The sequence below is a fragment of the Lepus europaeus genome, chromosome 10 (assembly GCF_033115175.1).
Source record: "Lepus europaeus isolate LE1 chromosome 10, mLepTim1.pri, whole genome shotgun sequence".
NCBI classification, from domain to species: domain Eukaryota; kingdom Metazoa; phylum Chordata; class Mammalia; order Lagomorpha; family Leporidae; genus Lepus; species Lepus europaeus.
This window is the reverse complement of record NC_084836.1, coordinates 109,618,138-109,645,227: the sequence shown is the minus strand read 5'-3', so window position 1 is coordinate 109,645,227 and position 27,090 is coordinate 109,618,138. Positions and strand designations below refer to the sequence as shown.

Sequence of the window (27,090 nt, the reverse complement as noted above, 5' to 3'; positions counted from 1 at the left end):
TTCAAATGAATATGTATGATTTTCACATAACAATAAAGTGATCTTTCTTTAAAAATAAAGCAGAAAGTACATATGTTAAGATGTAAACAGCAGCTAGTCCTGGGTGGTGGAGCTATGGGTGTTTAGTATTTTATTCTTTGTACGTTTCTCTATTTCTGGACATTCTCATTAAAATTTAAAAAGCACTAAAAAAATGAAGTGCAAGGGGTTAGTCCTAAAGTTCACGGGAAATGATGGGGCTGTGCCTCCAGCAGTGTGGGGAGGACTGGAGCTGTGAGCCGCCCCCCACCCCCACCCCTGCTCCTTCACCAAATGCTCACAACAGCTAGAGCTGGGCCAGGCCAAAGCCAGGAGACTGGAACTCAATCCAGGTCTCCCATGTAGGTGAGCAGGGCCCAACTATCTGAGCTGTATAACCTGTTGCCTCCTCAGGTGCACATTAGCAGGAAGCTGGATCAGAAACAGAGCTAGGGGGCTTGTGTTGTGCTGCACAAGTTAAGCCACCACCTGCAGTGTTGGCATCTCATATGGGCGCTGTTTCAAGTCCTGACTACTGTACTTCCCACTTCTGATCCAGCTCTCTGTTAATGTGCCTGGGAAGACAAAGGAAGATGGCTCAAGTGCTTGGGGCCTTGCCACCCATGTGGGAGGCCCAGAAAAAGCTCCTGGCCCAGCCCTGGCTATTACAGCCATTTGGGGCATTCTATCCCCTCTTCTTCCCTCCCAATCTCTCTGCCTCTGTCTCTGTATCTCTCCTTTTCTCTCTCTAACTGCCTTTTTTTGTAACAGGCAGAGTTAGACAATGAGAGAGAGACAGAGAAAGGTCTTCCTTTTCTGTTGGTTCACCCCCCAAGTGGCCGCTACAGCCAGCGCATTGTGGCCGGCACACTGCGCCGGCTGCAGCGGCCAATGGGGGGTGAACCAACGGAAAAAGGAAGACCTTTCTCTCTGTCTCTCTCTCATTGTCCACTCTGCCTGTCAAAAAACAAACAAACAAACAAAACGGTGTTTAGTTCAGATGACTTCTGGGCCTGTGGCTCTACCAGGTGCCTGCACTTTCTCCATCTTGTGTACTCCTCTCAATGCACAAGCGTGTCACCTGCTCCTCTCCTTATTAGTGTGGATTCAGCTCAAGCATGCGGGTGACATGCACAGAGCCACCCAGTGCACTCCTCCCCCAAATGTGCACAAGTCCTAACTTTGAACCTTTTGTCTATGACATTATTTGGGGAAACAAAATAAGGACTTTGCAGATGTAGTTGAGTAAAGTATCTCAAGATGAGCTCATCCAGAATTTAGGGTCGGCCCTAAATCCAATGACAGGTGTTTCTGTAAAAGCAAGGCAGGTGGAGATGTTTTTTAAATTTATTTTTTATGATTTTATTTATTTTTATTTGAAAGAAAGAGAGAAAGGCTGAGACAGACAGACACATAGAAATCTTCCATCTGCTGGTTTATTCCCCAAATAAACTCAACAGCTGGGGCTGGGCCTGGCTGAAGCCAAGAGCCCAGAGCTCCATCCAGGTCCCCTGTGTGTGTAGCTGGGATCCAAGTAGCCAGCTAGGGACTGGTGGGAAAGGACTCCAAGATAGGGTTTTTGACCTCAGGACTGGCTCTGTCCACTCCATCTGAGAGCCCTTTTTGTCCAAATGCCAGTGAATAAGAGGCAGCCATCCTGAACTGTGGCCAGATTTACCTGTGGCCACACCTGGCAGGTCAAGGCTGTGTCCCTTGCATGCTCTTTAGCTAGCTCCTGTCACTTGTCCTGCTCACTCTCCCTGCCCAGCCTCAGAGCAGATGTGAGAGCCTGAGGCAGGAGAAGGAACTGGGCAGTGATGATACACCACCATCTCTGGCCTGGGCTTCTGCTTCAGAGCTTCAGCTGATGTCCCTGTTTGCAGCCACTTGCTCTGTAATAATCTTACATTTCTCTGGTCCTCAGATAATGCTTGTTGATGCACAGCACCCCAAACTCTCTCCTATGCCAGAGAACATAAAATATGCACACTACCTCCACCAGAGTCCTTATTCCACAGGGTCCCAGTTAGACCCCATCAGTGAGAGATCTGGAGAAAGCTCCTGGCCTCCAACAGCTGAGGGCACGTGTAGGGGGTTGGCCGTTGGTGGCCAGAGGGCTGTGCCTCTGTGGATTGAGCATCTACCTAATTGGCACCCAAGCAATGGAAACCGTGGGCCCTGGCTTTCCTGTGATCTCTGTTCTTAGGGATTTCCTGGGGAGCACCTTCTTGACTGTCTAACCCTAGACTTTCAGTGGTTGTGTGGAGGTTTGGGTCTTTGTATGAACATTCTATCTATTTGTAATTTCCAGAGTGGTTCCTGTTTTCCCAATAGAACTTAGACAGAGACATGGATCTTTTTGCAATGAATATTTGACCGCTTGTCAGAATGTGGCTTTATCTTTGACCTGGGCCTGCACGGTGCCCACATATCAGTCATAGCAGAGTAGATGTGGCTGCATCTCAGCTTATGCTATCTGCCGGGCCTTTCTCTTTTGTTCCTTCAGCCTGAAATGACTGCTCCCTTTCTTCAATCTTCCTACTTGTCTTTTAAGGGCCATTGCAAATGTCACCTCTAGGCTATGAGACAGAGTGATTTGGCGTCCACAGACCCGTTGTTGCAGTTGTGTTCTCTGGGAGGCAGAATCAGAGATGGAGATCAGTGTTTATCAGGGTCTTTATTAGGAAGCCCCTGGGAATAACAGTGTGGAAGGGAAAGGGGGGACACATGGAGGGCAGAGGCAGGAACAGCTGAGATGCAGGCCTGAAGACATCCTTGGCCAAACCAAGTGGAGCTCTGGAACTTTGATGGCCCATCGAAGACTGCAAGGGGCAGGAATGGCTGGTGCTTAAAACCCTTGCCTCAGCCAGTCTTTGGGAATGCAGCACCTCAGGAAAGCCAGGCCTGGGGTGAGGCCACACTGTATAACTGAGACACTTCCTAGGGGGCTACGGGCTGAAGACTGTTTGCCAGGGGTCTCCACCAGCTGGGGCCAAGACCTTACTTCAACAGGAAACTGGGCAGTATACTACAGGATCCAGCCAACGTATTTAGACCAAGATGTCTTTGTGGGAAGCAAACATCTGGTACCATATCCACAATGCTTGATCAGTGAATGTCTGATGGACAGATGAATGAGTCAATAAAAGAATGAACACATGAGTGAATGCATTTAAGGGTATGGAAGAGATTGAAGCCCGAATAAGCTGGGGTTCCTTTCAGGAATTTCTGTGCAAGTTGAGAAGTTTCACCCACACCTCTTGTCTGTGCTTTGGGGCCCTAATATTTGGGAATCTTTAAGAAGTTGTAAGAAATGTGCATAAAGAAAAAGTTGTAGGCTGGTGCCGCGGCTCAATAGGCTAATCCTCTGCCTGCAGCGCCAGCACACCGGGTTCTAGTCCTGGCTGCTCCTCTTCCAGTCCAGCTCTCTGCTGTGTCCCGGAGGTGCAGTGGAGGTTGGCCCAAGTCCGTGGCCCCTGCACCCACATGGGAGACCAGGAGAAGCTCCTGGCTCCTGGCTTTGGATCAGCGTGGTGCACTGGCTGCAGCACGCAGGCCGCAGCGGCCATTGGGGGGTAAACCAACGGAAAAGGAAGATCTTTGTCTCTCTCTCTCACTGTCCACGTATTTCAGAATGTTTTACACAAAAAATAAGCATTGTTTAATTATATTTTCCACAAACTGAGGTATTTTTTGTGCATCAGTTTGGGCCAGGATGAGAGAATCACAACATTGCTTTGACTTTGTGGAGAAGCAGATCAAGGCTGGCTCGACGTGTTTGGAATGGGTCACTGGACGCCACAGAGAGCAGAGGGCCCGGGAACTCTGCATGTTCCGAGTCCATGGTGAAAAAACCAGCCTCTTCCACTCTGCATGAGGATAAGAACAAAGGCAAAAGTGCACAGCCACACTGGACAAAGGACAGGCAGCCCTTAGAACCTGGGAGGATTGTCCCCAGCTCTAAGGCTGATGGGTGTGGCTAAGAAAAACACTAAATCAGACTGCTGTCTGGTGTCCCCAGGAAAAGCCAGATGTGGCTGTAATCCTTCCCTGTCCCTCTGGTAGGAGGAAACCAAGGTCTGCGTCAACCTAAAATGGGACAGACGTCCTGTTACACCCTGACAGGACTCTTTCAGAACTCGAGTTCTGTTGTTTCCCTCCCACCCCTCCTTTCTCCACCTTGGTGAAGGCTGGCACTCACACATGCAAGGCCCAAATCAGCTCAGCGAGACAGTCAAGGCAGCACGTTGCATCCTGGGAGGGGTCGTTTTCACAAGCGGAGTGCTCTAGGTGGGCTGGGAACACCACTTCTGTGGATGGGGCTTGGCACACACACCCTCTGTTCATCGTGTCAGAGAGCCAGACAGGGGCAGAGAGGACCCAGCCACCACCTTCCTGAATCTCATCATAGTTAATAATAGTGATGATAATAATAACAATAAAAGCTATCATGTATTAAGAATTTAGTATTTGCCTGATATGTTTTAAGTCGGGAATTGACAATCTGTGTATAGCTCCTGGGCTGCCTCGGCTGCCTGTTTGTTACACTTTACTGGAACATAATCTCATCCATTCGTTTGCCTGTTATCTATGGTGGCTGTCATGTAGTCATTATGACAAAGACCTTATGTGGCCTGCACAGCCTGAAATATTGACTGCCTGGCCCTTTGTGGAAAAAGTTTGTTAGCTTCTCCTCTGAGCCAGTGCATTCATTTCCAGTCAATTAATCATCATGATGGTCCTGGGAGGTTGGCATTTTTTTTTATTATCCCCATTTTATAGATGGGGAAATAAAGAGAGTCCAAGTGCTTTGCCCAGGGATTCCCTTTAGAAAATGACACAACTGGGATTTGACTTTAAGAGTTTGGCTCCAGAGCCTGCATGTAAATTGTCATGTTGTGCTCCCAAGTATAAACCTATAAAAGAATCTTTTGTGAATTAGGAGTAAGGAAATTTGCCTACCTCCTGTGCCCACCTGTGTATCCAAGAAGAGGCGCTGACAGGCAAGGGCAAGCTGCTCTCCTGTCCTCGTAGCAAAGCCTGGGAAGCTCTGGTCTGTGGTGCTGACAAGGGAATAGGCTGGCCTGCAGCAATGTGCACGCAGCCACGTGTTTTGTGCTGTTAAAGTGAGGCGTTATCAGAAATGCATGGGCTCAGAAAAAGTCTCCTTCACAGATCCCACCTGGGGAAGTAATCATTGCACAGATACTTGAGAGGATCAAGAGATGAGTTAAAAAAAATCAAGAACTCAAAATGGGGAAATCATGGGATAAAAGGCTAGTGAGCGTCCCTGAGGGGCGCCCAGAGGAGCCCTATTCAACTTATGCCAAAGCTCTCGAGGGGGATTTTCATCTCAGCCAAATGTCTCTGATTAGGTACCTCGGCTGCTTTGTTCACAGCTGTGTTCCTGGGGCCTACAACCATGCCTGGTGCACAGCGGGCACCAAATATACATTTGTTGCCGAACAAACCAGCGACATCAATGCACGGGGCTGTGCACTCCTTTTCCAGTGGCCTTTGGGTAGAGCTGCAGTGCACACACTGTACATTGTAGTCCCTCATTAAGGCTCTTCTTTGGGAGGAGTTTACCAAGTGTAGTCACAGCCCAGTGAAATGCCAGAACTCTGTAGAAAGTGCTCACCTGCGCAAGGAAACAGCACTTCAGAAAGGGGATCCTGGAGACGGGTCTGTGGCTGTTGGCACTGGAGGGTGGGTTTTCACCCCTCCTCTCTGGGTGGATTTGCCTCTCTCCTGTCTGCTCTTCTCTCTTCCCTTCACCATTTGATAATTTAAAACAATTGCGCCATGCCTCTCGGAGCTGGACGTTGAGTCACTCAGCAGAAATCCTAAGGACTTCTGGAGGCACATCTCTGGGTTGATGCACACAGTAGGGCTCCAGGAAGCTTGTAAAGGATACAGTTATCTCCCCCTAAATGCTTAGGCTGAAGTCTTAACTGCCAGTGCATCTTATTTGGAAAAAACCATTGCAGTTGTAATTAGTCAAGGTGAGCCCTCCTAGAGTGAGGCGGGCCTCTACTTCAGTGTGCCTGGTGTCTGTCTGTGTACAGAGGAGACCTCTGCAGACAGGTGCAATGGGGAGAACATCGCGTGAACCTGATGGGTGAGATCGGAGTGATGCATTGACAAGCCCAGGAACACCCGCGATTGCCAGCAGCCACGAGGAGCCAGGAGAGGGGCACCGAACACCTTCTCCCTCGCAGCTCTGAATAGGACCCCACCCTCCTGACACCTTGATCTCTGACTTTGAGTCTCCAGGGCTGTGAGACAATCAAATTCTTTTCTTTGAGCTGCTCAGTTTGTGGTAGTTTGCTAAGGGAGGCTCAGGAACTGAATCTAGACCTCTTTGCATATTTGACAGCTTTTGCCACTAAAGCTGCCTCTGCTTCACTGTTTGATCTCATTCTTCCCTGTCTTTTTTAAGATTTATTTTTTCTGTATTTGAAAGGCAGAGAAAGAGAGAGAGAGAAGAGAGAGACAGAGAGAGACAGACAGAGATATCTTCCATCTGTTGCTTCACTCCACAAATGGCCACATCAGCCAGAGTTGGGCCAGGCCAAAGCTGGGAGCCTGGAACCATGTGGGTTTCCCACGTGGGTGCAGGGGCCCGAGGACTTGGGCCATCTTCTGCTGCTTTCCCAAGTGCACTAGCAGGGGTCTGCCTGTCTTCCTGGGTCCAGCTCCTGCTGTGGAGCTGGGTGGAGTCCACAGGGTAGAATGTGCTGGACTGGATGGGGCTTGGCCAGAAAGAGGAAGAGCAGCACTGGGGGGAGGGGTGCTGGGCTCTGCCTTGTGGACAAGTGGGAATGCCTAAAGTGGGCTCTGGTAGAAGAGAGTGGGACAAGGGTGGATGTCTGGGCACAGGTGGCAGGAGAAATCGGGCTGGAATAGGAAACCAGGCCTTCAGCTGGGAGGATTGGGGGCAGGTTGAGGAATGAAAGGTGAGGCGAGGGGAGAGCAGTTCAGGATGAAACACATGAAGAGTGTCCAGGGTTTGAATTCCAGAGGTTCCAGTTAACAGCCGTGGAGATGTTCCGGTGGCTTCCAGGACTCCAGCAGGACGGGGAGACGCCTTGTGGCTCGTTCTCTCCAAGAACCTTGCTCTTCACACACAAAGGCATGCACCATGCCTCTGCAGGCAGGAGTGCCCCCTCCTACCTGGCCACAAGGGGGCGATATAGGAGCCATTCCTAAAAGTGTGAGTGGGGAGGTGATGGTCAAGAACCCAGGCTTTGGACCAGAGCTACAGTGTGTCCTTTCAAGTGGACAAGAGCTGCCGTGAACCCTAGGCTGAGGCTTAGGCAGCCTGGTTGGAAAAAGGTGGTTCTCAAACCGGATAGTACATCAGCATCAACTAGGGGACTTGTGAGAGGCCAGGGGGCTGGGCTCCACCCAGAGTCTCTGATTCAGTCAGTCTAGGTTGGGGCCTGGGGACTTTTTAAAAGATGTATTTATTTATTTGAAAAGCAGAGAGAGATCTTTCATCTTCTGGTTTATTCCCCAGATGGACTCCCTGGCCCAGGCAGAAGCCAGGAACCTGGAACTCCATTCACATCTCCCACATGGGTGCAGGAGCCCAAGGACTCAGGCTACCCTCTGCTGTTTTTCCAGGTGCATTAGCAGGGAGCTAGATCAGAAGTGGAGCAGCCAGGACTTTAACTGGTACCCATATAGGATGCCAGTGTAACAGGCAGTGGCTTAACCTGCTGTGCCACAATGTTGACCCCTGAGGGTTTGCTTTTCTCACAAGTTCTCAGGGGATGCCGGTACAGTCAGCTCAGGGATGACACCTGGAAAATCGCTGGCAGAGAGAGAGATTGCTGAGGGTCAGCTGGGGGTGGGGGTGGGAAGAATGTTCCATGGCTTCCTGGTGCCTCCTGTGACCACTGCCTTTGTGGGCCATGAGACTGGGTCCTGCTGTACCCTGCTGGTTTGTGAGGTTAGCTGTCTATTGTGACCAGGGAGCGACCCCACAAGGGCTCAGGGGTGCTGCTGACAATGATGGCCATGACAGTGAATACTTACACAATCTTATGATATGCCAAAGACTGTTTTAAGCATGTGAGATACACAAACACATTCAGTCCATATAAGAAATGTATGAGGCAGAGCAGGTGCTGGTAGTACCTTCACCATCCCCATTCTACAGATGAGGAAGCTGAGGCCAGCCAAGTTGAGTAGCTTCCCAAAGGCTACAGAACTAGGGTCTGACCTGGCAGTGTGAATCCAGAATCCATGTGCTTACTGGGTATGATTTCATTGACCCAGCAGAAAGAGGAGGCACAGAAGGACCCTAGGGATGTTGGCCAAGTTGTGTGGCCACTCTTAGCTACCATTCACACTCCAGAAAAGAAAATAGCTATTCCCATCTTGGATGAGAGAAGCAACTTTACATTAAAAAAAAAAAGCTGTCAGGATTAATTGGATAACAACAATCAAAGTCTTGAAGCTCCTTAGAGGATGGGAAAAGAGGAGGGATAATTATTGTGCTGTTTCCTATACAGACCCCGGTACATTTGGAATAGACAGTAAGTGCCTAATGATGTTCTTGGTAATGAGCAGTGATGGCAGGGGTCTGCTCAGGTTGGAGGTGAGGATTTGTTGGGTGGGACAGCATCACGAGCCTTTGTGTCTGGTGACCTGGGGCCAGAGACCCCTAGTCCCTAAGCAGGGTGCACCGAGTGTGGCCCAGGGTCGGAGGACATCTCTCTTTTTTTATTTTATCTTATTTTTTAAATTTATTTGAAAGAGTTACAGAGACAAGTAGAGACAGAGAGAGAGGTCTTCCATCTGTTGGTTCACTCCCCAATTGGCCACAATGGCCGGAGCTGAGCCGATCTGAAGGCAGGAGCCTGGAGCTTCTTCTTGGTCTCCCACATGGGTGCAAGGGCCCAAGAACCTGGACCATCTTCTGCTGCTTTCTCAGGCATGTTAGCAGGGAGCTGCTTTGGAAATGGAGCAGCTGGGACTCAAACCGGAACCCATATGGGATTCCAGTGCTGCAGACTGGGGCTTTAACCTGCTGCGCCACAGAGCTGGCCCCAAGGGCATCTCTTGAAGCTGGGTAGTAGCCCATGACCCAGGGAGGAGAGCGGGGGCAATGCCACTTGACCCCTTCCCTCCCAATTTTATGATTAGAGGTTGGAAAACCCAGGGATTCTCAAAGTGTGGCCCCTCTGTCATCAGTGTTCACTTCACTTAGAAGCTTGCTGAAGTGCAGATTGTTAGATTCCCTTCTCTACCTGTTGGAGGTGGGGCCTGACATGAGCAAGATTTCCAGGGGCTTCTGATGCATGCCAGAACTTTGGAACCACAGTTTTAGAGGGAATGGATCTGACCCTGGAGTCCGACACACCTTAGTATGACTGTTGGCAGTGTCACCACCACCTGGCTGTGTGACACTGAACAAATCACTGTACCTCTCTGAACAGCAAGTTTCTCATCTGGAACCCGAGCGCTGGGAGATTTGAGAGGTGCTGTGTATTTCCAGTTCCTTCCGACCCTCCCTTAGGGCAGAGGCTGTCTTGTTTCTTGTTTTTTTTTCTTTTAATGATTTATTTATTTATTTATTTGAAAGGCAGAGTTACAGAGAGAAGTAGAGACAGAGAGAGAGAGAGGTCTTCCATCCACTGGTTCACTCCCCAAATGGCTGCAATGACCAGAGCTGAGCCAGGCCGAAGCCAGGAGCCAGGAGCTTCTTCTGGGTCTCCCACATGGGTGCAGGGGCCCAAGGACTTGGGCTGTCTTCTGCTGCTTTCCTTGGCCATAGCAGAGAGCTGGATCGAAAGTGGAGCAGCCAGGACTCAAACTGGTACCCATATGGGATGCGGGCACTGCAGGCCGGGGCTTTAAAACCCCCTACTCCACAGCGCCAGCCCCTGCTTCTCGGCTTTGACACAGGCTTTTCATCTGATAAGCACTCTTTGTGTTCCCTCTTCCCCTGTCTGACACCTCCATAGCCAGAGACTTCAGCATAGAATTTGTTGGTTTTAGCAAGTTTTTATTTTCTTTTAATACTTCCCCATCTCACCCCCAGATCAAGTCTGGGTTAGTTACCTCTCTGTGCACATACTTGTCTGAAAATCTCCTGCATTCTTAAACATTTATTTATTTATTTAAATTTAAATTTAAATTTAAAAGATAGAGTTGCAGACAGCAATCTTCCATCCACTGGTTCACTCCCCAATTAGCTGCAACAGGACTGGGTCGAGCGAAAGCCAAGTGCTCAGAACCCCATCCGGCTCTCCCACATGGGTATAGTAACCCGAGGACTTGGCCATCTTCTGCTGCTTTTTCAGGCACAGGAGCAGGGAACTGGATTGGAAGGGGAGCAGCCGACCGAGACATGAACCAGTGCCCTTACGGGATGCTGGCATTGCCGGTGGTAGCTTAACCTGTTGCATTCTTAAAATTGCCTCTTCCTTGTCTGTACTCTTCAAAAAAGCAAAAACTCTGATGCTTGTCTGCTGTTGCTCTGGAGTGTCAGACACACAGTAGGTGCGTAGGTGAGTATAGCACAAATCCTGATTCCACTGGATTTTGTGAGAAGCTAGTGTAGGGAATGGCCTTCATGTGTGGGGCCGCTTGGGGGAAACAGAGGCTTAGGGGCAGCAGCTGACCTAGGGATGGCTGCAGGGAGGAGGCAGTGGAAGAAGAAAGTGCTGGCAGCTGAGGACTGGAGGGGCGTGTGCCATGGAATTGGGGGATGGCTGATCTTGGCAGAGCTCCATGGGACCAAGGGGCCCATCTTATGTAAGCGTGAGATAATGTGCTGCACTCACATTGTCTGCTAATGAAGAACAATGTGGTGTGGTGGCATCCAGCCAGCACTCAGGGTGGGAAGTTCATTCTAGCATCACCAGGGCAGGCGATTTGCAAAGCTCAGAGCAGCTCTTAGCATCTATCCATCTATCTGTCCATCTAGGACAGAGTCATGGACCTCTTGGATAAATGGATGCTCTTCCCAGAAAACAAAACCACCCAGAGACACAAACATCCCCCACTGTGGATGTTACCACTCACTGGGTGCGTGACCAGTGAGTGATTGCAGGGGAGCTAAAAGCATCAGGTGAGCAGGAAGGCAGACCATAATACCTTGTGTCTCTCCAAGCTCTGGCATTTTAAAGCTTGGCAAATAATAGCATTGACCCAATTTAGTAATGCAGAGACAAGACAGCACTATTTTAACAGGCTTAGTCATCTCTTCGGCTTGCTTTTTTTTCCTCCCCCTTTCCATTTGAGTCTTTTCTCATTGCAAATATACGAGGTAATAATCCAGTATTTTCTATGGAGCATGGCAAACATGCTATATATAAGACACAGTTGAACATTCTGTGAGTGTAATTGGAGCATAAATGTAACTAATCAAAATATTATCATGCCAACGGATGTGTGAAGAGTTTGGAGGTTTTTAAAAATATATTTTTTAGTTCCATGTCAGTTCAGTTTGGCGCTGCAGAAGCCGAGGACTGAGCCCAATGAATGTCAGGGACAATTTGGGGTCTGACACTGTCCCCAGCAGCCCTGCTGCTCACTGTACCGCCAGCTCATTTGGTGCCATTGCTTCTCTTCTATTTTTTACCCTCTTTCTACTTGAACACAGATCTCTGGGGGAAAGGCCAGCTAACTCCAGAGAGTCCGTCGTCACTCTCTGCTAGCAGAGAGAATGTGCCTGCTGGTGGCATGGGGCTAGCGCTGTGTGATGGTTAGAACTTGCTCCATTTGAATCCTGGTTCTGTGACCAGCAGTGTGGCCTGAAGGAAGTTCCTTTACCTCTTTGTGCCCCATTTTCCCCCTCATTTGTAAGAGAAGGATAATAATAGTGGAGTAAACAAATGAATATAATATGTTTGAGTACATATTTGCTGTTGTTGCTGTTATCATTAAGAACAGGAATAATTCATGAGAGAAAGGAATTCTTCAGTTAAAGGGAAAAGTACCACACTTCTCCAGGAACAAGACCCAAGGAGAAAGGTCTCTCCTCTCCACTGTTTCGAGATTTATTTATTCACCTGAAAGAGTGACTGGAGAGTGAGAGAATGAATGAGAATCTTCCATCCACTGATTCATTCCTCAAACGGCCACAAAGCCTGGGGCTCATCCAGGCTGATGCGAGGGGCCTGGAATTCTGTGCTGTGTGGATGCAGAGGCCCAAGCACTTGGACCATCTTCTGCTTCTCCAGGCACATTAGCAGGGAGCTGGATGGGAAGTGGAGCACTCAGGACATGAACTGGTGCTCTGTTATGAGAGGCTGGCATTACAAGTGGCTGCTTAGCCCACTGCACCACCATGCCGGCCCCACTCCCCACTGTTTGTTCAGAGGGAACCCATGTAGAACATCCATGCCCACCCTGGGCCCTTGCTAATCCGTCATGTCCCTGTGAAGTCTGGAGCCATACAGACTTCTATAGCTGGAAGGCACTGCAGAAATCTACCTGTGCACCTGTTGCACAGGTGAAAAGGGGGGGAGGGAATTCTTGCTTCCCGGGGGCACCGTGTAACTATAGTGGCTTCACAGGACAGTGGCAGGGGGTCAGAGAGGAGAGTGACATTATCTGACCTTCAGTTTTGTCTTGACCTTTACCAAAATCAAAGAGTAAATCAAACAAGGTCTTCTGTTGCACAGTTGGTGTAGCCGAATTGTCATCTTGGTGCGTTTTGGATTCCATTGTTTTTCTCCTCCTGGGGTGCTGAGCTCTTACTTTAAGGAGGCACGTTATGAACTCACAGAGGGTGGAAACACGGGGCCTGGTAAGCCCTGCGATATTTTCCTGGTTGTGTTTTCATCTTGAGATCGTTGTAAGGACCCTAAGGAACACCGGGTGGAAAGCCTCTGTGAAATTGGGAGGGTGCAAGATGGGGGAAGGGTTGTGTGCGGTTTCGATTTTGTTCTGCTTCACCCCGGAATCTTCCTCCTCTCCTTGCCCAGCCTGCTTTTCCTGCCCTGCGTTCCGTTCCTTAGCCTCGCTCCCTCCCTTTTCCACTTCCCCTGTCCTCTTCTCCGTGTGTCCCCTCTCGCATCTCCCCTCCTCTTCTCTCTTGGTCTGTTTTCTCCCCTTGCCCTGTGTCCTCCTCTTCCTCTCCCCTTCTTCTCTTTCCTCAAGAAGGGAAGGGAGAGCAGGAGGCGCAGGTATCTGATGTTTGGGAGAAGCAAGCCCGTGGACAGGGGCTGGGGCATTGAACGTGGTGACATGGAGCCTTGTCCACTAAGGCATTCAGATCCAATCACCTGAGTTTCATTCTGTTTTAAAACTACATTATCCTCACCTCCATGGATGATCAGATAACTGTTTCTTGGGAAATTGCCTTAACAAATTTGCATATGAAATGCTTAAACCTCAACTTATTGGTCTCAATGAATGATTATAGAAATGCATATTGCTTGTTCCAACAAACTGACTTTTCCTTTGAAACTTCAGGATGTATCTTCCTTGTTTTAAATAGATATTATGTATCCATTAAGCTGTAATTAACATTACAACTCCCCTCCCCATTTTCTGGTGTCTTAGAAAAGAAGCAGATTTCTTTCCCCCCTTTTTTTTTTTCGACACATGATAATTATATTGCTTTAACAGATAATCTGGGTAATGTTGAATGATATGTTTTGACCGTGACTATTGGTTTATTGCTGTGTTTGTGATCGGCTTAATGATTATCAGTTTCCATGGTAATAAGGTTGCACCCAGTGCTTCTTTTGACACATGCGTTTTCTTCCGTTAACAATTCTTTGTGCCTTTGGCTGTTTTTGTGTCCCTTGTCCTTTTTCTTGTGACCAGGCAGATTCATTTCATCATTATGGACTTAAATGAGTTCTTGTCCAAGATCGCTATACTTGAAGTCTGCACCATGAGCTATGGGGACAGCAATGCAGAAATAACTGTTCTCTGGGCGCTGGCGACAGCCATGCAGAGTTAACGGCATTTACGGAGTTTCAGGAGGCAGCGGGGCGGGGCACGGATTTCAGGGAAGGGGTCACCCTAAAAGCTCAGGCCGGCACTGTGGCTTAACAGGCTAATCCTCCGCCTTGCAGTGCCGGCACACCGGGTTCTAGCCCGGGAAGGCAGTGGAGGATGGCCCAAGTCCTTGGGCCCTGCACCCACATGGGAGACCAGGAGAAGCACTTGGCTCCTGGCTTGGGATCAGCAAGATGCGCCGGCCGCAGCGGCCATTGGAGGGTGAACCAACTGCAAAAAGGAAGACCTTTCTCTCTGTCTCTCTCTCTCTCACTATCCACTCTGCCTGTCATTAAAAAAAAAAAAAAAAAAAAAAAAGCTCAGTAGCAGTGGGGGCAGAGGATGCTTGGGGGATGTCTTGTTTCTTACTGCTGCTGTGATAAATGACACTCAGGCAGTGACTAAAAACGACACACTTTGATTATCTTTCAGCTTGGGAGGTCAGACATCCTAAAAGTGCCCCAGTGCATGGAACTCGGGTGTCCTCAGGGCGGAGCCGCGTTGTGAGTGCTCTCGGGAGAGCTTGTGGTCTTGTGTTTTCTAGTTTGGTGCCCCCTGCACTCTTTGGCTCACAGCCCCTTCCTCTGTCCTCTGTCCTCTGTCCTCAGAGTAGGGAGCTTAGCACCTGGTAATGAACCTTTCGCTCTGCTTCTCCAGCTTGCATATCTACTGTTAAAGGCCCTTTTGATTGTAGTGCAACCACCTAGAAAATACAGAATAACTTCTCCGTCTCAAGGTTACCTGATTCACAACCTTAATTCTCTTGTGCCATGTGAGGTGACATCTTCAGAGGTTCTGGAGATTGGAACGTGGCTGTCTTTGCGGAGTGGGGGGATTCCAACAGGTGGATGGGGGCTGTGTCCGTGTGGGGAGGGCCTCTATATACAGAACAGGCAGATGGGGGCTGGGAGGTGGGGGATCCACCTGCCCCCACGCAGACTGCAGAGAAAGCAGGAGTTTCCTGTGGAGGATGACTTTGTTAGAAGCAGAGGCCCCATCGCTGACAGTTTTGTGTCTCAGGAAGATGGGGCTGATGGCTGTTGTATTGGGTGTGAGAGAGTCAGAGGCTAGGCTGGGTGTGAAGTTGCTGTAAAAGTCCGTGATGCAAATACCATGGACCTGAAGCAGATGGGAGGGCGGAGGAAGGTGACTGGGAAATGGGCAGAGGGGCCGTCCCCACAGCGCGGTACCAGATCAGTTGTAGGGCTGACGCATGGGTAGCAGTTTTTATTCCACTTCTCAGTGAATCCTGGTCTATTGAGTTCTCTCCAGAATATTGGAGAAAAACTTTGCAGGTCCAGGGAAGATAGGAAAGAAGAACCTATAAGGAAGCGATCCTTGGGCACTTTACAAACAGTATCTCGTTTAACCTTTGTGACTACGGCGGCCACGAGATGGGTTCCTATGGCCATTTTTGCAGCAGAGAAAACTGAGGGTGGGAGATCTTGAGTAAGTGGCCTGAGTTCATCCAGGGAGCAGAAGTGAATCTGCGATCCAGTCCAGGGCGGGTAGCTCCATGCCAGCATGCTGGAAGGCCCCAGGGCTAGGGACTGAGCCCGTGGTTGTGGATGTGGATGTCCGTGTCAGAGCTGAGGATCTGAAAGCTCCTGGTGTGTGCCCCTGCTTCCTGTGCAAGTCATCTCACACCCCTCTGCTTCCTGGGGGAGCAGCCTGGTTTCCTGAAGAGCTCCCTGGGGAGCCATTGCTCTGTGAGGGTCCAGCTCAGACGAGGAGGGGCACGGTCGTCTCCAGTGGGAACCGAAGACAGAGCCCGGGAATCTCAGCCTAAATCCCGATGGAGTTTTGTGGCCCTAGGCAAGTGGTTGGCGCACCCCCTTTGGAGTCTGAAAAGTAGGTTGGGTTACTAGAGCTTCTGGACCTCATCCTGGTGCGGTTTGTTAAGCTCTGATGAGTAATCCATAGCTCCTGGACCAGCACCGCCTAGCAGAACTGTCCATGACAATGGAAATAGCCTATATTGGCACTGACTACTGTAGTAGCCCCTGGCCATGTGACTGTCTGAAATATGACTACGGAAATGTTTTTAAAAATGCTAATTTTAATTAATTTAAATTGAAATAGGTATGAGTTGCTATTAGCTGCTCCCTTTGGAGAGTGTATTCCTAGACCCCGCATCTCTGCTTGCTGAGCAGGGGTAATTGGTTTGAGTTTTTATCACTTTCTGGCTGTGTGGCCTTGGGAAAATGACTTTGCTTCTCTGTTCTTCAGTATCTCTGGCTTTAAATACAGGTGGCCTGGCACTGCCTCTTAGGCATGGAAAGAATCCTAGGATCCATGCCTGGCAAGGCAGCAAACTATCAATAAACCTGAACTGTTATAAATTGCGTTAGGCCCAATATTATCTGCTACTGGCTGCTTAGTACAAAATTCAAGTTTATTGAATTTAGAACTGTGTTTCATTTAATATTCACTGAAACAGACTAAAAAAAAAAAAACCCCAAACCCACAACCATGGTGGTTTCATTTTGTCCCATTTAGTGGATGAGAACATTGAGGCCCAGGGAGTTTGACTGACTTGCTCACAATCACACAACCAAGAAACGACGGAAGTGAGATCGAAACGCAGGGTTCTCCACTGAAGATCCGGTGCTCGCCCCGAGCCTCCACAGCTGCTTGGCCTTGGGCACCACGTGGGCCTTCACCATCATCCACATCTCCTCCCGTCCTGTAGGTGCTGCCGCTGGAAGCTGCCAGGGCTGCCTGTCCGCCGGGCCCGCTCAGGCTCTCGAAGCTGCAGGCCCTCAGCTGCCAGTCACCAAGCACATTCATGTAATCTTAATGAACAATGTGCAAAGCCATTAAAAACTCAATTAGGACTTTCTTTTTACTGCCGACGTGAGGCAGTGCAATCCTGAGGTGCTCATGTGTAAACACAATAGCTGCCATCTGCTACGGAAGAGCGTTTTGCCTCCAAAAAGGGGATCTGTGTTGCAGACACATCAATAACGGGGCGCTTATCAAGACGTTATTATGCACGGAGGGGAAACATGCAAAACGTATGGCCAGCCAGAGAGTACTTCCTGCTTTAATTCCACAGTTTTCGGTGCTGTGTGTAACAACCATGAGGAAACTAATGCTGTTTTATGTTCCTTATCACGTTAGTGGATTTTTTTTTTTTTTTCTTTTTAAGGGAGAAGGGAGAAGAATGTATTTACAGTCTCCCTCCTTCATGTTTCTGACTGAGCTGGGCATAATGACTGGTGCAGTTTTGATCTCCAGGAAACTGACAGCCTCAGGATGGTATTACTTATGCCAACCTGTTGATCAAAGGGGGCCCTACTGCGCTGCTCCTAAGCTTGAGCCTTCGCGGGGCCGTCTCTAAGATGGCAGCCTGGGCTCCATGCAGATGTCGCTTGCTTCCGCTCTGACGGCTGTCTCTGACCTCTGTGAGGAGGACTGGCTGTGAGGGAGCTACAGGTGGTCAGGTCCCACCTCCCCCAGGGCCCTACAGGTGCACTGCTGGGTGCTGTGGCTTCCTGCCTCTGTGACTCTGCACCTGCTGATTTCTCCATTCCACGTCCCCTCGTGCATTGCTACCCCCATTCCTGCTGTGGGTGATGTCCCCATGTAGAGTCCCCTGCAACTTTGCTAGTGGCTGTCGTTTCCCATCTTCTCCCCTTGAATAAATGGGCTTGGAGCACATAGACATCCTACTGGGATGCCAAAATAATATGGCAATGCTGGCTGTGGAAATTGTTAAATTTCAAAATTTCAGTTGCTTAAAATCAGCTACTAGTTTATTCCTCCTTTGCGTAAAGTCCAAAAATGAGTGTTCCCAATAGGTGGGTGGCCTTTGGTATGGTCCTTGACACTGGAGGAACTTGGCTCCTTTTTAAAATTATTATTGTTTTAAAATATTTACTTTCATTTGTCTTAAAGACAGAGTTAGAGCAGGAGTAAGGGAGAGAGAGAGAGAGAATCTTCCATTTGCTAATTCTCTCCTCAAATGGCTTCAATGGCCAGGCCAAAGCCAGGAGCCAGAAGCTTTTTCCAGGTCTCCCACATGGGTGTAGAGGCCCGAACACTTGGGCCATCTTCCACTGCTTTCCCAGGTGCATAAGCAGGAAGCTGGATCAGAAGTGGGGCAGCCAGGACTCGAATAGGCACCAATCTGGGATGCTAGTGTAACTGGTGGAGGCTTTTGCACTATGCTAGCCCCTATTATTATTTTTTAATTTAAGAGGCAACAAGACACAAGCAAACAGAGTAGGGAAAGAGCTCTAATCTGCTGGCTCACTCCCCAAATGCCTGTAACAGCTAGGGTTGAGCCACAGCCCAGGCTTGGAGCCTGCAGCTGAATCCAGGTCCTCCACCCAGGTGGCAAGAACTCAATTACTTGAGCTATCACTGCTGTCTCCCAAGGCCTGTACGGGCAGGAAGCTGGATTGAGGAGTGAGAGCTGGGCCTCACATCTGGGCACTGCATTGTGGGATGTTGGCATCTTCATCAGTGTCTTAAGTGTGAGGTCAAACACCTGCCCTCTGGTCCCTTTTAATGTGGCTCTGCCCTCTCCTAGTCTCTTGAAATCCCAAGCATTCATCTGGCAGCTGGGAAAAGAGAATGGGCTAGTGATCCTCATCCCACAGTGTGTGTGCAGATCACCCGGCTTCCTGATAAAATGCAGACTCAGGCCTGCGGGGGGCCCGAGATGCCCATTTCTTACGAGTTCCCAAGGTGGTGCTGAAGCTGACAGTCTGACAGCCACCCTTTGAGAGACAAGATGACGGAGGGTGGAGATATGGGGGTAGGAGGGAGGTGGTTCTTGTGGACCAGGCATCACATTCATGCCCCATTGACTAGAACTCAGGGGTGTGGCCCTACCAAATGACAAAGGGAGGCTGGGGAAAGCACTTAGCCATGTATCTAGGGCCATGTTACAGGGCACTACTGCGTGACGGCACGTGAAGCAGAGTAGCCTGCACCTTCTCAGTGAGCATGCCCTGTTCCTGAGGCTAGGGTGAAAAACAGGGAACAAGAGCTGGGGAAAGAAGGCCTTCCTGGCTCTGTTCTGTGGACGGTCAGGAGCCAGAATCACGTGTATATCTGGTGTGAGTTGGCAGGGGAACAGGGAACGAGATGCCTGTGGGAGCACCATGGGACCCAGGGTGGAGAAAGTCAGACACACCTTGCGTCTAAAGCGGCCTCCCCTACTGGGCGATGTGGTAGGGGACGTGTGCATTATTACTCATCTGTCCGAGGAAACCTCTGGAACCCCGTGGGGTGGGGGACAGCAGGGAGACATGGAAATGGAGACTGGCTCAGTATTTTCTCTGAGTTTCAATTCATTCCCCCCACTGTTGCCTTAGTGGTTTCTTCCTTGCTGCCTTGCTGGGAGTTTATGGTAATAAGATAACACATCTGAGAAGGAGCCGTCTCTTCACTTACTCTGTTACTGCCAGGCCATATACCAAGAGATTGCTCTCTGGGAAACACCATAAAGATAGCATCTTTGCTCTGCTCCCAGTGGCTCTCATCCCCAAGAGGTGGGTGGATTTTCTGATTGGTAGAATGTAAAAAACATCTGGTAACTATGAGTGCAGGTTTCTCTGTCCTTGTCTTCTTGCTCCTTGTTGATACAAACTCACCCAATTGCCTGAAGTGGTCTTTCCACTAGGGCAGCTCTGGCTGTAGGTATCAGAGCCAACTTTGGAAGGGAACAGTCTGTGGTCACCCAGCTGTTCTGTGTGCAGGTTCAGGGGAGGAATTTCGGGCAGCCTAATTTGGCCTCAAGTCCAAGATGTTCTCTCTAACACAGCGTTGTGAGCAGTAAAATAGGGGCTTGAAATTCTGTCTCTTTCCTGTCTCTGTTCTTAAGTGTACTCAGAACCCCAAGGGTATAGGGTATGTATTATTGGAACCTCCTAGAACCTCAATAAGATAAGAATTGCCCAACACTTACTTAACTGGCAGCTATTGGTGTTTCTCGCATTGGGGTGAACAAATGAGGCAATTTACTGCTACTGAAGTGGCTTGTCTTGTCTGAAGAGTCCATTCTGACTTGAAGATCTTCATGATTAAAATAAAATTCCAAAGCAACCGTGATTTTCTAGGTGAAAATATTCATCCCAGAGTCATCTGAGTTTATCTACTGTGTTTTATGATGCAGTTTATTTCATAGAATCATACGGCTCTGAGTCCCAGAGTTCAGCGCTCTAAGTTGATTGTGAAATTTCCTTTGATAACTCCTCCACTTGTCCGGGCTTTATTTAACCACATGTGGTGATGGGAAACTCATTTTGTCTCTGTGCAGTCAATCCCATTTTGCTCCTGCTTTCCTTGGTAGAAAGAAAGCCCTTTGCGTGTTGAATTGAAATGTGCCTCCTTGTGGTTTCTTTCATCAGTCTGCCCTTTCAAGCAGCTCTATTAATTACCTATTGCCAAGGCAGTGCTGCACAGCGAGCCAAGAGGAAACAATGACAAACAGCAATAACCATTTAGTCTGGTACCCAGGGGGCCGCGCATCGTTTGTGGGTTGGAGGGCCTAGGTTGAACGTGGTGGCCCCGTGGCTATGTTTCTCACTACCGCGGTGGCAGCGTTGGTTCTTCGCTCTCAGTTGAGCTCCACTCTCTTTCATGGATGTTTGTCCTTTGTGCCCAGCTGAACGGGATCACACTACGTGCCCCCTTCTTCTTCTCGTAAAAGATGGCAGTGGTGTAAGAGGACAAGCCCAGCGAGGAAGCATGTTTTAAGCCTCTGCTTGAATCCATCTCTTAACACCCTGTTGGTCAAAGCAAGTTCTATGGTAGAGCCCAGAACCTGGGGAGGAGGACTTACTCTGCTTCTTCTGAGAACTGCCTGTCAGTGGCAAAGGACTTGGGTCCACAGAGGGTTGAAGAACTGGGAACAACCATTTAATCTGTCAGAGTGACTCAAAAGAGGTTCACTTACTTCCTCTGAGGGGGCTTTTTTTAATGCTTGGAGGTGGTAGCTATGCATTCTAAAAATAGTACTGGTAGCACAACCTTTGACTGTGGAGGGAAAAGGGGAAGTCCTTCAGTCTTGGAGTAAAATAAAAATTCCCTATCTCCCAGGGTCAATGTGAAGATTAAATTGAATAATAAATGAATATGTTAACCATTCATTTATTCATTTGTATGTGTGTGTAAGATATCTAACATTAACGCTACTCAACTTACTCCAGTGCTTAGCAAGTGTCATTTACCTCCCATGCCACCTTCCAGTGGGTTCTCACACTTCCCCAGGGGTCTCCCTGTCTTACTTCGGTATATTCTGCTTTAATGTGTTCCCTTTTAACTGATGGTTCCCTGTTCTGAATACAAGACTTCAGGTAGAATACGTTGGAGCGATGAAACCTCTTGTGTCATAGAGACTTTGCCTCCATTCAAACAGCTCAAGTTCACATGTGGTTATATTTCACCTAATGGCACCTACAGAGGTTGCAGGCAACTAGATTCCTGGCTTTTTGTTATATGTTTCCTTCAAGAGCTGCTGGCTGTAGTGTTTCTTCTGTAACTGTAGACTGTCTACCTTGTAGAAGTCCTTCACACATGTCACCGCCTCTGACTTCATTGAGCCACTTTGTTGAGTACGGTATTTCATCCCCATTTATAGATGAGGGGTACTCATGTTTAGAGAAGAGATGTGGTCCCTTAGGGTCTACCAGACCCCCTCCCCTAGAGTGACACAACCTCGGGCCACGCCTCTGGCCGCAGTGTTTATGGATGCAGCTGATTTTCATTCTCTCTTCTTGTCTGTACTTCCAACTCCCTTTGGGGGTCTTCAGGATCCTTCATGATGGTGAACAGCTCTGGGAGAGCCTCTGGCCAGAAGGCCCACCTTCTCCTGCCCACCCTGAAGGAGAATGACACCCACTGCATCGATTTCCATTACTACTTCTCCAGCCGGGACAGATCCAGCCCAGGGGCCCTGAACGTCTACGTGAAGGTGAACGGCGGGCCTCAGGGGAACCCCGTCTGGAATGTGTCCGGGGTCGTCACCGAGGGCTGGGTGAAGGCAGAGCTCGCCATCAGCACCTTCTGGCCGCATTTCTATCAGGTATGGATGGCATTTTACCATGGTCTGATTTTTGAGAAACCATGATGAATCTGGGTGCCTCTTGCCCTCTATAACCTTGATAGGTCTGGAAAGGACTTCGTTTATTTAGTCAATCATTCAACCTTACTGGGCTTCTCATCCTAGCTGGGCCTTGTGGAGGCAGTCCCTGTCTCCCTGGAGGCAGGGTCTTAGGGAGGAGACTGATAGGTAAATGAATAATCCTAGTGTAGCAGGGTGTGTGGGGCTCGCTAGGACACTGGGTGAACACAGCACCAAACTAATGCCTGCAACTGTTACTCTCCCTGTTTTACAAGTGGAAAGCTTGGCATTCAGAGGAGAGAGATAGCCAAAGATCACTGCTGGAAGGCAATTAGGGTGACTTCTAAAGAGAAATGGTGGCTTGGCTGAGTCTTGAAGGGTGCGTAAAAATGATTGGGAAAGGCATTTGAGTTGTCAGGGACAGCAGGGACCATGGTCTGAAGAAGTGAGTGAGAGAGTCTGGCAGAGCCCGGAAGCTCTGAGCTGTTGAGGGTCAAGTTGCAAAGGGGATAGGCAGGGAGAAAGCCTGCAAAGTGGGGTAGGTAGGTCATAGGGATGTTCAGTCTAGAGCAGTGCACAAACTATCTGTGGTGAAAGCCACTTCCCCCTGGCAGCCCCGACTTAATGGAGATCAGTGTGTTGCTAAACCAAAGAAGGAAAAATAAAGTCACAATAATGCCCAGTTTCTGGATCAGTTTCTGAACATGGCCCTTCCTTGCCCTGTTTATCTCGTTATGAACTGAAGGCACATAGTATGCAGACCCCCACCAGCCCACAGGGCACACTTGAGAAACACAGTTCCAGGTCATCTTAGTCTGGGACTTTTGAAAAAAAGACTTTAATATCATGAAGATTGAACTTACATGTCCTAGGACCCACTTGTTTGAACTGCGCAACCCTGTGATTTTTAGTCACGTTACAGAGTTGTGCAACCATCAGTATAAACCAGTTGTGGAACATTTTTAGCATCCCGTTGAGGTCACTTTTGCCCATTTGCAGTCAATCCTCATTTGCACTTTTGAAAGTTTTTTCATAAGAAAGTGCTATAGTCAAGATGTGCATTTTGGGGACATTTCTCTAGCAACTGATGGTGCATCTGAGGGTGAGAAGATTAGTGACTGAAGCCTTCTTGGACATCTTCCTGTTCTACATCCATGGTGCAGTCCTTCCTGAGGTTAGTGTTAGGAATACATTTATCTACTGAGATCGCTTGTGTTCGTATCTGTGAGACGATTCAAGCCTTATTTCCCCTTTGCCTGGATAGCTAGAAATCAGAACTTAATACTAACTTATCCTCATTACTTAGCCTGGATTTTGCCATACTGATTTCCATTTTATTTTCAATGGGTTGTTATTTCTCTTTAATTTCATTGTCCCTTTTTTGTGTATTTCCTGAAATTCTTTTAGCAGCAGGAGAAAGAGGATGATGTTGGTTATAGTAAGATGTGGTGCTGATGAGACCTGTCATTTGTTGTCTATCATATTCCAGACATAGGACAAATTTTTGTTGTTGTTGTTGTTGACAGGCAGAGTTAGACAGTGAGAGAGAGAGACAAAGGTCTTCCTTCCGTTGGTTCACCCCTCAAATGGCTGCTAGTGCTGGCGCGTTGTACCAATCCGAAGCCAGGAGCCAGGTGCTTCCTCCTGGTTTCCCATGTGGGTACATGGCCCAAGCACTTAGGCCATCCTCCACTGCCTTCCCGGGCCACAGCAGAGAGCTGGACTGGAAGAGGGGCAACCAGGACAGAATCCAGTGCCCCATCCGGGACTAGAACACAGGGTGCCAGCGCTGCAGGCAGAGGATTAGCCTAGTGAGCCATGGCGCCGGCTGGACAAATGTTTTTATATATATTAGCTTGCTTAGTTTTCAGATGGATTTGTTGAGGCTGGTGCTGTTATGTCCATTTTATAGATGGTGACATTAAAGAACAGAAATGGCGCCGGCACACCGGGTTCTAGTCCCGGTCGGGGCACCGATCCTGTCCCGGTTGCCCCTCTTCCAGGCCAGCTCTCTGCTGTGGCCAGGGAGTGCAGTGGAGGATGGCCCAAGTGCTTGGGCCCTGCACCCCATGGGAGACCAGGAGAAGCACCTGGCTCCTGCCATCGGAACAGCGCGGTGCGCCGGCCGCAGCGCGCTACCGCGGCGGCCATTGGAGGGTGAACCAACGGCAAAAGGAAGACCTTTCTCTCTGTCTCTCTCTCACTGTCCACTCTGCCTGTCAAAAATAAAAAAAAGAAAAAAAAAAGAACAGAAATGATGATAATATAAACTCACATGGAGGTAGAAACTCACTTCATGCTCACTCTGTTGGAGGCTATAGCCTAAGTTAGTATAGCCGAATACATAAATGTGTGCTACATACATAATTTATAAAGTTGTAATAGGCACATTAAAAATAGAAAAGAAGCTGGTATAATCAATTTATTAAAGATTTATTTATTTATTTGAAAGTCAGAGTTACACAGAGAGACAAGGAGAGGCAGAGAGAGAGAGAGAGAGAGAGAGAGAGAGAGGTCTTCCATCCACTGGTTCACTTCCAATTTGACTGCAACGGCTGGAGCTGCATCAATCCAAAACCAGGAGCCTTGAGCTTCTTCCGAGTCTCCTACATAGGTGCAGGGCCCAAGGACTCGGGCCATCTTCCACTAATTTCCCAAGCCATAGTAGAGAGCTGGATCGGAAGTGGAGCAGCCAGGTCTTGAATCGGTGCCCATATAGGATGCTGGCACTGAAGGCAGTAGCTTTACACACTACGCCACAGCACTGGCTCCATGGTATAATTAATTTTAATAACATGTTTTACTTAGTCCAGTATAGCTGAAATGTTATTTCAACAAGTCATCAACCTAAACAAATACTAGTGAGATATTTTACATTCTTCATAATTCCTTACAATGTGTATATTTTATGCTTTCAACAAGTCTTGATTTGAATGCTGGATTGGCATTGGGAATACTAGTCTGCATTTATATTTTATAAAAGGTACAGTTGAAGAAGTGGATTCATAACATGAGTTTTCCAATACTGAATTACCAGCTTCTGAAATGTGAACTTAAAGTAATTAAAATGAAATAACTCATTTTCTCAGTCTCACTGGCCCCATTTCTGTAGTTATAAATGAATGCTCCGTGACTTCCGTATCAGGCAGCACAGACTGAAACCCTAACCACACAGCCACACGGCTTCCTCTAGTGGAGTTCTTGGAACAGTTGGCCTTGCCTGGCTCCCCTGACAGGGGGAGAGGAAGGTGTGACTATGAACTGGGCTCTTAGAAGACATGTGGCCTTCAGGCAGGTGTAAGCGTTGCATGAATTGTCGCACTCCATCATGTCAGAATCCTACAGCTCCTCTGGCGGGCCCTGGACTTGGGTCTGAGGGTTTGGAGTCCTTGGTCAGGAGAATTATGGGAGTGAGTTACAAGAAGGTATTTGAAGCAGCAATCATCAAGCTGTGCAGATTACCCCCAGGGACCCAGAGAACTGGCGAGGGGCAGGGTCTTAATAATAATGTTTGCGACCCTGCTGCCTTTGGTTCTCCCCTGTCCTCATCTCCCCCGTCCACCCATGGGGTGGCCAGGAAAGAGAGGCAGAGAGCAAGGAAAGTTAGGAAAAGAAAGGAGAGAAGAGAGGAGGTGAGAAAGGGAAGAGGAGAGAAAATCCTCAGAAGAACTCATTTTAAGTTTCATGTGGATGGCAGAGCGGTTATCTAAATGTTTTCCTAAACTGTTGCTCAGTCACTCACTCAATTTACTTGTCCATCACTTAGCAAGCATCCTGTCTGAGCCTGGCTGGTGCAGATATCCATAATGCACAGGTGAGCCAGGCAAAGCCTTGTGATGGTCAGCGTGGACTGTCTGCATTTTATGTCAGGCTAGGCCCTCGCTCGTTCCTTTAGAACAGCAATAACCTGTCAATAAAAGTGGCTAAAAGCAGAGTCCTTTCATTTTAGCATGTGGGTCGCTAACAGTGCGATATTCTCTCCTAGAGGTTTCAAGACAAATCGAGCACCTTTGGCCTCATTTTTGTATCTCCTCTTTCCCCTTGTGCAGGGTGTTTTAACTGGTTTGCCAGGCCTGCAAACTTTTATCTGAAACTCTGGTGTCACGGATGTTTCAGAACTCAGAATATTTGAATTTAAAAGTTAGTCTATCTGCATACCCTGCAAGCTTTATAACACCTCTATGAGGCTCCACAGCAGCACGCCATAGTCAAATATACAAATTTTCCTACAGCCAGACTCCGGCAGGTTCACAAGAAATGGAATGAATGAAGACCACTGTGTCAGAGTGTGGCTTGGCTCAGGTGTCACCATTGAGTCACTTTATGTGACACTTAGGTGCAAGGCCTTGTGTTCAGAGTATCTAGGGCTTCAGAATTGCACTGAATTCTATATGGATCTCGGGAAGGGTTTGTGCCCGTGTGGCTTGTGGAGTGAGGACAGCTGTTCCTTGGGAAAGAATGAGGTGGCTGAGGTCACAGCATATGGGGACACAGTCAGCTAAGTCAGGATTCTCCAGGGTCAGGAAGAAACCAGGCCACGGGTGTTTAACATTCAGCCTCCTGTCTTGGTGGGCCTTGACCTCTTTTTGTCCTGTGACTGTCTGTGGAGGTGCCGTATGTGTCTGCTTGCCTGGGACATGCCTGACCAGCCTGTGTTGTCCTGGTGAGGTTGTTGACAGTGTCTGTTTCCTGAGGCGGCCCAATTTGGATGATAAATTATGCAGGCTCCCTGTCCGTGGAGATTGACAGGCCGCATACTGGCACGTGCAGCTTTGATTCATCCTTGTATCAGACATCATACAGGAATTTTCTACAAAGAGCCAGGTAGTAAACATTTGAGTCTGTGGGCCGTCCAGTCTCTCTTGTAATCTCCCAGCTCTGCCATCGCCTCAGATACCGTGTAAATGACTGAATGTGCAAAAACAGGTGGTGGGTCCCTATTTAGGTTTGAGGCCACGGTTTACTGAACCCTAATGTAGGTCATAAACTTAGGCCAAGAGCTGGATAGTGGATTCCAAAGTATA

The 27,090-nt window shown here is 48.6% G+C and overlaps 1 protein-coding gene across 1 annotated transcript in view; it reads left to right on the top strand.

The window, feature by feature from the left end:
* PTPRT (protein tyrosine phosphatase receptor type T) overlaps positions 1-27,090 on the top strand; it is a 787,789-nt gene that overhangs the window by 66,962 nt on the left and 693,737 nt on the right. Inside the window, exon 2 of the mRNA XM_062202558.1 lies at positions 21,756-22,027. Coding sequence (XP_062058542.1) covers positions 21,756-22,027 — 272 coding nt within the window. The remainder of the gene's footprint in view (positions 1-21,755; positions 22,028-27,090) is intronic.